General features: G+C 39.8%; 1 protein-coding gene across 2 annotated transcripts; it reads left to right on the top strand.

The window, feature by feature from the left end:
* Positions 1-454: 454 nt before the first annotated feature.
* On the top strand, positions 455-4561 carry LOC133885623 (hydroxyproline O-arabinosyltransferase NOD3-like). 2 transcript variants are annotated; one of them, XM_062325356.1, is made up of 9 exons: positions 455-733; positions 822-1344; positions 1434-1501; positions 1571-1772; positions 1984-2081; positions 2167-2236; positions 2329-2400; positions 2532-2645; positions 3988-4561. In XM_062325356.1, the coding sequence occupies exons 2-9, from the start codon at positions 952-954 to the stop codon at positions 4051-4053; spliced, it is 1083 nt and encodes a 360-aa protein (XP_062181340.1). In that variant the 5' UTR covers positions 455-733; positions 822-951; the 3' UTR covers positions 4054-4561. The 2 variants fall into 2 exon arrangements, with proteins under 2 accessions (XP_062181340.1, XP_062181341.1); XM_062325357.1 differs by having other exon boundaries at positions 846-1344.
* Positions 4562-13557: the final 8996 nt, after the last annotated feature.

The following is a 13557-nucleotide window of genomic DNA, read 5'->3' on the forward strand; positions in this document are numbered from 1 at the left end:
GAAAATATCTAAAACTCAAAAAATATGAAACAAATTTTTTTAGGTTCGTATTTCTGTCGTTTACCTATTAAAATTATGTGCATGCATAAAAAATAATATTGTCTTCCCTATAATTAAATGAATGTCTTAAATATTAATAAATTCATAAATAAATATTGAGATGCTCAAAATTGGTGAACATAATTTTTTAGACTTCTTTTGTCGTATTCTGTGGAAAAAACGAGCGCGCAAATTAAGGTTATAACTAAAAAGTTCCAAATACATGGACATGGAGTACTAAATCATGGACATGTTATAAAACTAGGAGTACAAATTAAACTAAGCTTATTCATCCTAAATTTTGCCATATGTGCTCGACCAAGTTAGCCTAGCCGACGATGCATTTCCCGATCATGAATGGCGTCGTTTGCTTCTAAGGACCCTGGACAGGAGAACTCATGAATTGGCCCGTGATTAAACCCCACCAAAGATTAGACCTTTCCTGTTCATAATGATCGTCTTCATCTCGTATGTTATACCGCTCGGTGTTGATGTACCGTACCTAGCAGGGAATCCCTCTGATAAATTCAGTCTTCAGAATTTTACGGCTGTACACTTTGTACTCCTGTCACGAAGTCCAGTGAAGTGAAGGCCCAGTTCCTCTCGTCCCCTGCCACCTCCACCGCAATCACCGGAGGCGGAGGCGACGCCGGCGAGCACTCAGCGCCCTCGGGTCACCGCCTGCATCGTCGTGGTGAGTACGCCTCCCCCTTCCTCCTCTCCTGCCTTCTTCTTTCCCACGACGGCGCAGCTTCATCCGCCCAGGGCGATCCTAATCTCAGATCCGACCAACGTCTCCCGGGCAGGCTCCCCAGTGACTCCCGCGATCGTGTCTCCGCCGGACGCGGCTCTATAGAAGAAAGTCTCGAGGAACAGGAGTGAAGCCCCTGGTTGCGGGTTGGGGCATCAAGGATGAGCGGGAGGAAGAATGCCGGCAAGGCCTCCCCCTGCCTGCTCATCCTCATCTCCTTCGGCTGCTTCTTCCTGACCTACAACTTCCTCACGACGCTGGGCCGCGGCCGGGGCCTGGACGGCCCGCGCAAGTTTCTCGGCGGCGGCGATCGGGACGCTGCTGTCTCCGGGTCGGATCCGGCGAAGAGGTTCCACGTCGCGCTGACGGCGACGGACGCGCTGTACAGTCAGTGGCAGTCGCGGATTATGCACTACTGGTACAAGGAGATGAGGGGCCGGCCTGGGTCGGACATGGGCGGCTTCACAAGGATCCTTCACTCGGGGAAGCCGGACGGGCTGATGGATGAGATACCCACCTTAGTGGTAGACCCCCTTCCTGAGGGCAAGGATCAGGTGAGGACCTGGTTGTCCTCTTTGCAATGTTTCTTCTGTTACTGTTATGATGCCACATTGTGCTTTTGCTAATGCGCTGTTTTACCCAGGGTTACATTGTCTTAAATAGGCCTTGGGCATTTGTCCAATGGCTGCAGAAAGCAAAGATCGTGGAGGAGTAAGTAGATTTGTTTTTTCATTCATGATTGGAGGATTGTTTTACATTCTCCTAGGTAAACTTTTGCAGCTATATACTTATGGCGGAACCAGATCACATCTTTGTGAGGCCTTTGCCAAACTTAGCCCATGGTGATGAACCAGCAGCATTTCCATTTTTCTACATCAAACCAACCGAGAATGAGAAGATATTAAGGAAGTTCTTTCCAGAAGAGAAAGGTCCTGTCTCAAAAATCGATCCTATTGGCAACTCTCCGGTGATCATCAAGAAGGTATCACATGATTAATAGGATACTTGGATTTAACTATGTTAGCTGCCAAGATAGCATTATGCTCCCATAACTTTATTGTTTTTAGTTTGCACAACAATTAGTTATGGATCATGTCTAATGATATCGTTCATGTTCAGTACTATTTCAATCCAGTTACCTATATTGACAATCTTGGTTAACTTATTATTGATGCCTTCATAAACATCTTTAGGCCCAGCTTGAGAAGATTGCTCCAACCTGGATGAATGTTTCGTTAAAAATGAAAGAGGATCAGGAGACAGACAAAGCTTTTGGATGGGTCTTGGAAATGTCAGAACAATTCTCTCTGATATTACTTATTCTCTTTAAAATGTGTGATACCTATCAATTTCTATTTTCCTATTCATATTCATAGGTATGCATATGCTGTTGCTAGTGCGTTGCATGGTGTGCACCACAGTCTTCGTAAAGATTTTATGATTCAGGTGCTGAGAAATTTTGCCACTAGATAGATCATCTCATAGTTGGCTAATGGCAGTTCATCTATCATGAAAGATATGCTTAATGATGATTGCAGCCTCCTTGGGACCTGAAATCGAACAGTACATTCATCATCCATTACACGTATGGATGTGACTACACAATGAAGGTGACTAAGCTTTAACCTTAAGCACCTGTGAAATATTATATCTGTTGATGCTCTCTATTGCTCTGTAAAATCTGTTGATCTACATCACAGCAAAATTGTAGGCTTCTCATGATTGTCTTGTGTTAACTCAGGGTCAGCTAACTTATGGGAAAATTGGGGAATGGCGATTTGACAAAAGATCTTATCTTCGAACACCACCACCAAGAAATCTTACACTACCTCCTCCAGGAGTTCCTGAAAGTGTGGTATGTACATAACCTTTAGTTTCGTTGAGTATGGTCGCTACCCTTTTGCTTGTACAGATGACTGGCTTTTCATGAAATTTCTGAATTTCCTTGTTGAATGTATAAAATTTGTCTCGACCAGTTTGCTCCCCCCCCCCCCTGCCAAGAGTAGGTTATGATGTGTTCCATCAAATAATGTCACAAATAAATGACAGTACAAAATGATAAAGTAGAGCTGTCCAGATTAAGTGCATAGCATGGTAACAGAAAATTCACTTTTAAGTTTTTGATTCATCTGGCCAAAGGAAGTAGGAAACTACATCTTTTGACATCAAAGAAAATAATGACAAACACGTGAAAGATAGGAATAATTTTTAGTGGGAAGTTTGAAAGATGAGATGGAACAGACATCTCCCAGCTTGTTTTACTACTAGTACATGGTGATTTATCTATTGCTGTGCTGGAATAACACAAGTATTGGAATTAAATGCATTCACTGGAAGCTCACCTCAAACAGTTTTCATGTTCTTGGGTGTGATGTCTTGTCCTGCCATTTAACAGGTAGGATACCTTCACCTTGTAAACAGCCTTCATTTAGAACAAGAAGAAATGAACCAATGCACTAATTCACTATACTGCTCTCAAACAATTTTATTTTACATGCCTTGGTCCCATAATCTTATTTAGGGCCTAGTCCATTACCTGATAATTTGATGTCAAGCATTTAAATGCACTATACTTTGTTAAATGGTCGCATGGAGAACCGAGTGATAGCTCAGTTAGTAGAATCTCTAGTTGAGAGGCCACCCACCCGGGCTCGAACCTAGGTGCTCGCAAAAAGTGGGTACATCCCTGAGAACTGGTTTCAGCAAGTTTTCTGGCGAGCCAGGCTTCGGTACTCCCCTCGTTTAAGATGAAACCAGAGGGATGTCTTCTCCCTGTGGTTGAGTTTTTTTTTTTTTTTAAATGGCTGCATGAAACTGTATTTTTAAGAACCTATGCATTCTCTGCATGACACTAAGTTGAAGTGCATGGTTTTACACTTTTACTCAATGAGCCAACTGGAACATGCATGTAATTGAATTGCCAATAACATTGTTTGTGCCATCCAGGAAAAGATGTATAAGTTGCATTTGTTACCATGTTATTTCATCTGTATAACCACATAAGTAGGAGTTCAGAGTACTGAGATTCGCTTCATGCCCCAGCTTGTACATGCAAAAATTTATGCTCAACGTTCCTTATTAACTGTTTTCCCTTCATGTTCCAGAGCTTAGTATGATTGAACCGATAGGATTTAGAACTAGGGTTTTACAAAAAGTATATTCCTAGCTTTGTATGCTAATCTGAATTGCTTTTTCAGGTCACCCTTGTAAAGATGGTCAATGAGGCCACTTCAAACATTCCAGAGTGGGATGACGAGAGATAATTGATGGTATTGCTGAATTAGGTTTTTGTTGGACAACATCGAGGAATATCATTGGTCAGTAAAAAGAAGAGCATTCAATTCATATCTCTAAAGTGGAGGACCGTGGCCAATATCTAAAACTTAACGTAGGATTAGTATCTGGGAAGAAAACGATCGCAGTCTTTTTGATCTAGTCGAGTCGGTTCGTTTTTGTACTGTAAAGCAGAAATATAGGCTTTTGGCTGCTCCCCTGGCTCATTTCATTGTATTGTAAAGCAGAAATGTAGTTTAGAGTCCTTCAATTCATAATCATTGGAGGTTTATTAGTAGCCTTCTGGGGGAAAAAAGTTCTGCTGGGTACTGAACATCCTGCTGAGTTCTGATTGCTGAGTGCTAACACTGAAAATCACTAAAAGCTTTCAAAAATAATCTAATGTTGTTTTCGTATTTTCTCTTTCTAGTGACACGGTAATATATTTTTATCTGTAACTGCATACAAATAATTGATAATCAGATTTTCGCTTTCGTACCCTTTTTATTGTGCTGCATAATATTGTTTTTGTTCTGCTCAAATACAAATCATGTCGGCTAATATCGTTAGATAACCTTCGATGTGTTGGACACTTGTAGTCCCATCATTCATAAATTGTGCCACAATTATTGATAAATACTTCTCATTCCATAGTAAAGCCTAATTTATTTTGGGCAAAAACAAGAGGTTTTGAGTCAAGCTCGGTTCAAAGTGCCCTTTGAAAGGATTGAAGGGCTAAAGAGTGGGCTGAATTAGGTTCTAATTAAAACTAATTCAACTGAATTTTAGAACAAGTAAATAATCTTATCCTAGATGAATAGTTCTAGAATAAGTAATCAATCTTATCCTAGATAAATAGTAAAGTAACTACAACGATCAAATTTGATAGACTGTTAAGCAAGAAAACATACAAGTTATAACAAGAAGAGATTAAGCTTTACCATGGAATGAGAAGTATTTATCTTGCAGGAAAGTAAATGTTCAAAGTAAATGTAGGAATGTAAATAGATAAGTAAGAAGATATCGAATTTTTTTTCGATGTATCGAAAAATTAGCACTCTCTTCTAATTCTCGTTGGAGCATCCACTAATGATATCGCTCTCTCTTGAGTCTTCAAGACTCAAATGCTCTCTAGTGATAGTCATTTTTTTATCTCCGGTTTAGCGGGTTTCAAACCAAGTATAAATGTTTCTTTTAAGGCTCTCACAATAACTTCAAGAGCTCACTAAGACACTTCTAATCATCGAGATCGGCTAGATGTTGCTAACCACCAAAAATAACAAGTAAATAGCTTCACTTGACCCAAATCAAACCTAGACTGCAACTAGATGCACACTTACTATTTTTTTTTTGCACTAATGATATCTTTAATCTTTAATTAAGAACTTTACAAATCACTCTAGTGCACTCCCTTGCCTCTTGATCACTCACTAAGTGTTTAAGTTCTTTTGAATGGAAATGTTACCCAGGGAGACGAAATGAGGGGGTATATATAGGCTAGAGTTTTTTAAAACTAGTCGTCGCCCAACCACCCACATATTTTGTGAACGCCGGATGATCCGGCATGCACAATCTCCAAACACCGGATCATCTTGTGTGAATCCTCAAACCAAAACTAGCTTTTACTGCACTAAATCCTCCGGTGAAGCCTCCGATACATACACTGGACCATTCAATATGTATGAGTCCTACTTACATTGAAATGAAAGAAATTCCTTTGGACTTTCAACGCCTCTCATATATGCGCTTGACCATCCAACGTGTATAAATCCATTTTCCACTTAATAGAAAACCTTCTGGACTTTAATCTGGTGAAACATTCGGTGTATACGTCAGACCATCCGACGTGTACAAACTTGAATCCCGTCTTCTGAAAAATACTCCGACGTAGCCAACTCATAGTGTCGGATCATTTGTCGTGCACAAAAGCGCCGAGATAAAAGCTCCGATGTGTATAAATGCCTCAACGTCGGACCACTTGGCGTGTAGAGTTTTTCCACAACTTGTCCAATTCAAACTTCTGTAAGTTTTATCTTCACTTCAACTCATCCATATGCCTCTCTGAGCTACCTAGTGTTAGAATTTCACGAGTATGCATCTAACCAAATCTAGACTCAACTAGTTCAAGATACTACTCTTAGCCCCTTTGTATAGTACTGTCAAAGAACAAAGAAAAATAGTATATACGACTCTAAGTGTCATTCATCTCTTTCTGATACTTAGAACTATAAGGTAATTAATCTTGATGTTCACATTCTTTGATCTTTCAACCATTAAATTAAGGGACCAAGATCACCCAACAACATTGTGAACTAATTTTTTAATTGTTTTTCAAAACAAACTTGTTAGTCTCAATGATATGGTTGTCATTAATCACCGAAACACTTACTACTCATCTAGTGGTCTAGATGCTACAATCTTTCACTTTTTGGTGATTGATGACAAAATAAGTAGAGAAATTTGAATAAAATGCACCCTATCATACTAAGTGCAGCGAAAATGATCTTATTAGATCATGATTGTGATTTTGGTGATTAATAACAACATAGTCATTGGGACTAATATGTTTGTTAAGAATATATGTTAGTAGGTCTCGTGGATGCAATACATCAAGAAGCCATCGCAATCGAGATAAAGTTTGATTGAATTAGAAAAAGTCACAGGAAGATTTGCCCCACCGGAAGGTCCGGTGCAGAGGGGTTGAACTCACTGGAGTATGTCTAACAAAGGGGGAGAATGCTGAGGACATCACCGGATAGTCCGGTGATCTGCACTGGGTAACACCGGAGCATTTCTTGCAGAGAAAAATGCAAATGCAAAAGACTGAAGATCAACCCATCGGATGGTCTGGTGCTTGGTTTGTGCACACCAGAGTATGGCACCGGAGCATTTCTTGCAGAGGCGACTATAAGTGCTGAAGAATAAAGATCAACTCATTGGATAGTTCGGTGATCATAGAGATAGTTACACTGGAGCATTTCCAGGGGAAAAAAGAGAAGGTTTAACTCACCAGATGGTACGATATGAATAGAATGAACACCAGTTGAATGGACCGGAGTATTTTACATAGAGAGACTGCAAAGGCTTGGATGTCTCAAGATAACTCACTGGAAGGTTCGGTGATGGATTTGAAGGCACACCCAAGTGTACCGTGTTCACAGAGACATTGAGTGGAGTTTCAACGGCTACTTTCTGAGTTTGTACTCACATGATGATTTTGTGTTAGTAATACTGTTCTCACCGGATCATCCGGTGTTAACAGTTTTTCTGAGCCATTGGGAAAACGGCTAGCTAGCGGATTTTAGGCTATAAATACCCCTCCACTCAGTCATTTGAAGGTGTGGCATGCTACTGGAGTTTAGAGGAAGCTTATATACACTTGAGAAGGCATCCAAGCTACTAAAATGCTTAAAATGATCATCCAAAGCGATTAGAGAGTGTTTAGTGCTTATAGGCCTAGAGTGAGTTGTAGCTAGGTGCTGCAGCTTGAAGAAGGGATCAAAGAGTGATCCTAGCTTATACCAAGTGGTACATTGATGCCTTGCCCAGTCTTGGTGACTTGCCGGCATCTTGGGCCTTGGTGGCTCAAGCTTGTTGACCCTTTGACTTGGTGTGTAGTGGCGGTAAGATATGTATACGAGGACGCGAAGATCCTTGCCTTGGTGGCTCAAGCTCCAAAGTGATCACGATGGCAAGTGACCGAAAAATAGGCTAGTGGTGAGACTTTGCCTTGGTAGCTTGATGGCTCATCGTGCTTGAGATCTTGTCTTGGTGACTAGGTAGCTCAAGAGCCATGACTGGAAGAGACTTGGTGATCGAGAGCATATCCTTTGTGGAGCTCCAACGTGGATTATAGGTGATATTTTTGCCATCGATACCACACGATAAAAATCTCTTGTACCGAGTTTGTCTCTTTACCTTATTTACGTTTCTGCATTTACATAGTTGTAATTTACCTTGCTAAAGTATGTTGCAATCCTTTTGAATGTAGAGTAAATATGCTAGATAAACCTAGAGCATATTTAGATAGAAATTGAGATAGGTTTATCTTGTGAGGTTTTTTTAGCCAATTTGGTTTAAATATACTAGATAAACCTAGAGCGTATTTAGATAGAAATTGAGATAGGTTTATTTTGTGAGATTTTTTTTAGCCAATTTGGTTTAGATTTCTAAATATCCTAATTCACCCCCCCTCTTAGGACGTCACCGTTCCTTACACTAGACATACAATGACATATAACAATAAGTAAGAAAAAACCTCACACTAGAACAACCTATCATACTAGTTTGAAATAGAATTAAACCAAGCATGAATTAAACCATAATAATATGACAAACGAAATACACCAAAAGACTTGTCATTACATCAAAAACCATAAAGATCCAACATACTCCTAAGCTCTCCCTGTCTGTATTCCCAGTCCCTTTAATTCAACTCCCCCTAATTCTCTCCGTCTTTGGCATTAAAGCACTGAAAAGGAAGTCATCTAAGCAACCGAGGCTAGAGGGGAGGAAAAAACTCCAAGAAATGTATGAGCTTGCCTATGAACTTAAAGATTAAAGCTCTAAATTCGCTAGGACATAACTCAATTTGCATTAAACACAAATATTGATTTAAGCACACTTGTAGAGTTGTATGTTCACATCGAGAGCAAACAACATTATCAAAGAATGATATCCTACTTTGTGATTTTACTACCGAAAGCACATGCAATGCAAAATAAATGCATAAAGGTAGTCATGAGTGCAAGCTATATGATAAGTAAATGCATAACACAAAACAAACCTATCTTTTCATATTATTTTCCTTCTCAAGCTTATTCATGGTGAACCCAACTACATGCCTTGAGTGACACGAGGGGGGCACAAACTCAAGCAAAGCTTATGTTCACCACTATCTTGAGACACCTATATGAAATGCATCTATATGACAATGCATCACATGACGTTTGAAGCATATATCACAAAGGACTAAAATCTTCTCTAGAGGAACATGTATATGCTAGATGTATGCTTTAGGTATCTAAGGATCCTCTTAACCGCTCTAAGATAAGACTCATTAGGATTAGATTGAAAACGAGCACACATACATACACTAAACATAATATCAGGCTTATATGCGGTAAAATAAAGAAGTGTCACAATCATAGAATGATAAAACTTTTGGACAACCGGTTTACCCTTTTCATCCATGTATAGATCCCCATTTGTAGGCATGGAGAGTCTTGGCTGGCTTGCAATCATGTATCATGAACTTCTTGAAGATGTCCTTCATGTACTTTTGTGATAGATGAATATCCTTTTTTTCAATTGCTTGATTTGAAATCCAAGTAAGTAGTTAAGCTTCCTATCATCGACATCTCGAATTCTCCAAACCTACTACATTTTTCGATCATATGTTATATGCATCCACTATCAAGCACCCAATACTTACTATCGGCTATTTAGTTCACCTACACATAAGAGATCAAGCTTGTTGTTTAAGTACCCAAGTAAGTTTGGTACCCTTGATATAAGACACAAGAGTTTTAGACGCCCAAAGTCGCCTAGAAACCTTGCCCTTAGCTTGAATGCCAATAAACTTTGTCATAACTTTGTCATTCTTAAGCTTATACAACAAGAAATGATTTTAATTGAAAATGGACTTGTAGTTAGGAGGCAAAGTAGGGAGGTTTGAGTAGGAATTGGACACTCCCTTGTGTGATGGCCGATGGTCTCACAATGTTGGTAACATGAACCAACTTTCTTGATGAAGCAATCCTTGATTTTCGATGACTTGGTGATATTTTTCACCGGGTTGGGAAAGCACCTAAGACCTCTCTTGTTGAAGTATATTACATTCTTCATGAGAATTTCCTTGTGCTTGTATTTCCCTTTGATCAATCAGTTCACATAAGAATTGAGTCTCGCAACCTCATCTTTGAGCTCTTTTTTCCTTGCATGGTTAGTCTTAGAAGATGCAATAATATCACATGAAAGAGATCATGATACATATAGAAGATCTTCACAAGAAATAGATGTATTGACCTTAACAATATCAATATTAGCCAACTCATTATATCTAGAATCAATGTCATCGTAAGTGAACTCAAGTTCTTAGTACTTGTGCTTCAAATCTACATGCTCAAGTTTAATCTTCTTGTTGATTTCTTCAAATGACTTGCTAAATACAACTACCTCATTATACTTTTTTGAGAAAATCATTGTATTTAGCAAGTAACTCATCATGGCAAGAGCTAAGCTTAGTATGCACATTTTCAAGGGACTTGAATTTAAATTTTTTGCTTCTTGATGATAGTAGTATAGTCATTCATGATCTGGGATAGTTCGTTAGGTGAAAGGCACTTATCATCACTACTACTATCATCTTCCTCGTTACTCACCTTGTAGTTACCTTTTGCCATGATGCACATAGGTTGTGGAGGAAGTGGTAGATGCTCACTAGAGATGACAAGGCTCACGAATTTGTTGTCTTCATCATCACTTGAATCATCATTTGAGCTCTCGTCGGATGCCCATTCATCAAGGGTGTAGGTTTGACGACCTTCACCCTTCTTGTTAAAGAGCTTCTTCTTTTTCTTGTCTTGACTCTTCTTCTCATGCTTGCACTCATCATCATCATTTGAATCATTTGCCTTGTTCTTGTTTCTCTTGTTGGGGTGAGAGCAATCATATGACATGTGGCCATAGTCACCATAATTGTAACACTTCTTCTTGTCTCCGCCACCGGACTTATCAAATTTAGTTGAGCGAAACTTGTTCTTCTTTTGATTACAGATGTAGCCCTTCTTTCCCAACTTGGATATCATCTTTGTGGTTCTTTTCATGTGGTGAGCAACCTCGGTGTCGGAGTCATCATCATCATCTTCATCACTTTCACTTGATGATGGAAGCTTCATCATCTTCTTTTTCATGTCTTTCTCAACCATCTTGGCCTTGATAGTAAGGTTCTTCTTGGAGGAAGATTCTTCATCTTAATCCCCAAACAAGAACATCTCATGTGCACAAATCTTGCCCATGGCATCAGTGACGGTCCTCTCATTGATGTCTTTCTCATGAAGTAGGGAGATGACGATGTTGTATTGTGGCTTGGGAAGTACCATCAAGATCTGACCGATATCACCTTGAGGCAATTGAGTAAACTCAAGTAAGTTAATTTCCTCAATAAGAATATTCATGCGATAATACATATCATTGCATAACTCATTCGTAAGCATCTTAAATTGATTAAGATTTTTCATTAGCACATGATATCTTCCTCCTTGATTTTCCTTGAGCCCTCATGAATTTCATATAGATTGGTCCAAATATCATGTGCCAACTCATTGCTTCTTACTCTAGAAAATACTTCTTCACTAATTCAGTCAAAAAGTGCATTTCTAGCCCTAGCATTCCTTCTAACTTCTAGTTTGGTAAAAGGTTTTCAAACCCAATGAAGGTGACTAGCCAAGCTTTGGGAGAAATAGACTCAAAATAGCTAGCCATACAAACTTTCCAATAAGCAAAATTATTTCCCTCGAACCTTGGCACGCTACCGCCAACCCCAAGGGCCATTTCTCTAGGATGTTAAGGCACGAGGCTCTTATACAAATTGAAAGGATCGAATGGCCCAAGATGATGGGAGGCAGGGTGAATTGGGCCCTAATTAAAAATAATTCAACCGAACTCTAGAACAAGTAAATAATCTTATTCTAGATGAATAGTAAATCAACTACAACAGCAAAATTTGATAGACTGCTAAGCAAGAAAACATACAAGCTATAACAAAAACACAATTATAGAACATTAGCTTACAAGAAAGTAAGTGCTCAAAGTAAATACGAAAAAGTAAAGAGATGGGCAAGAAGACGCCGAATTTTTTCCTTGGTATTGAGTAGTTGGCACTCCCCCTTAATCCTCGTTGGAGCATCCACTAAAGATATCGCTCGCCCTTGAGTCACCAAGACTCAAGTGCTCCCTAGTGATAGTCACTTCTCCATCTCTGGATTAGCGAGCTTTAAACCAAGCACAAAACTTGCTCTTGGAGTTCCCACAAGAACTCTAAGAGCTCACTAAGACACCTCCAATCATCAAGACGAGTTAGGTGTTGCCAACCACCAAGAATAACAAGCCAAAAAAACTTCACTTGACCCAAATCAAGCTTAGACTACAGCTAGATGCACACTTGCTACTCTCCTTACACTAATGATGTCCTTAATATTCAATTAAGAACTTTGCAAATCACTCTAGTGCACTCCCTTGCCTCTTGATCACACACTAAGTGTTTAAGCTCTTTTGAATGGCAAGGTTACCCGGGGAGATGAAATGAAGAGGTATATATAGGTTAGAGGTCTAAAACTAGCCGTTACCTAACCACCCATATTTTTTGTGAATGCCGAATGATCCGGTATGCACAATCTCTAAACACTGGACCATCTGGTGTGAATCCTCCACCCAAAACTATCTATTACACTAAATCCTCTGGTGAAGCCTCCAATACATACGCCAGACCATCTGACATGTATGAGTCCAACTTCCATTGAACCAAAAGAAATTCCTCTGGACTTTATCTGGCGATGCCTCCCATATACGCGTCGGACCATCCCGTGTGTATAAATCCATTTTCCACATAACGTGCAAGGAGAGGTGCAATACATCAACATGTTCTCTATTAGTACTTGAAAGATGAGGTGAATGTTGGTGATATACCCTAGAGGAATCATCAACTCAGATAAGATCCATACGTAGGCTTGATTGAACTCTAATCAATGAGGGATTAGAGCCATAATGGTCCACCAACGTAGAAGGCCCATTAGCGTGCTCTGTATAAGAAGAGGCATGGTTCGTGAGCGTGGGGATTCCGCCACCCTAAAACCCTGGCCGTCACATCTTCCCTACCTCCCCACGAAACCCTAGCCTAGCCTGATGCTAGCACATAGGCGTATGACGTTCCATCCCTGTACGTGTGGATACCGTGGAGGCGTTGTTTCCATTGCTACGGTGCTGATCGACGACAAGGACGATAGGAAGAGATACTCGGTTCATGACGAGATCGACTACTTCCTCTTCGTGGATGTGCACGACTCTTCTTCCGCTGTGTTGCGTATTTAGGGGTAATGATCCATGTTCCCCTTCTCGCATGGTTTCCTTGTTGAACACGGTAGAGAAATTTTGATTTGTCCTAGCATAGCCTACCCATTTCCTAACAATGGTATTAGAGCCTACATGTATAATTTTTTATCTGGATTGGTCACATATTGATGATATGTTGTCGTAATAGATTGGATCTAGTTTTATTCTTGTGATCGGTTCATGTGATGGATCGGTTGATGCACAATTTGATGTAATTGGGGTCAGATGAGGTGTGAAATGATGGAACTATATGACAAAAAAGATTAGCTTGCTCTCCCACCTGGCCGCGTGCGCGACTTGTTTTTTCAAAGAATGATGTAATTGGTATGGCCTTATTATGTATGTGGTGCATGTATGTAATTTTTGTGCCCTGCGAGTCATGG

The sequence above is a fragment of the Phragmites australis genome, chromosome 11 (assembly GCF_958298935.1).
Source record: "Phragmites australis chromosome 11, lpPhrAust1.1, whole genome shotgun sequence".
Classification (NCBI taxonomy): Eukaryota; Viridiplantae; Streptophyta; class Magnoliopsida; order Poales; family Poaceae; genus Phragmites; species Phragmites australis.

Excerpts from the sequence above, each read along its gene's own strand:
- LOC133885623 (XM_062325356.1), top strand. The coding sequence starts at position 952 with ATGAGCGGGAGGAAGAATGCCGGCAAGGCCTCCCCCTGCCTGCTCATC. Across the intron at positions 1,502-1,570 it reads AAAGCAAAGATCGTGGAGGA|CTATATACTTATGGCGGAAC; the intron begins GTAAGTAGATTT and ends AAACTTTTGCAG. Across the intron at positions 2,401-2,531 it reads GATGTGACTACACAATGAAG|GGTCAGCTAACTTATGGGAA; the intron begins GTGACTAAGCTT and ends GTGTTAACTCAG.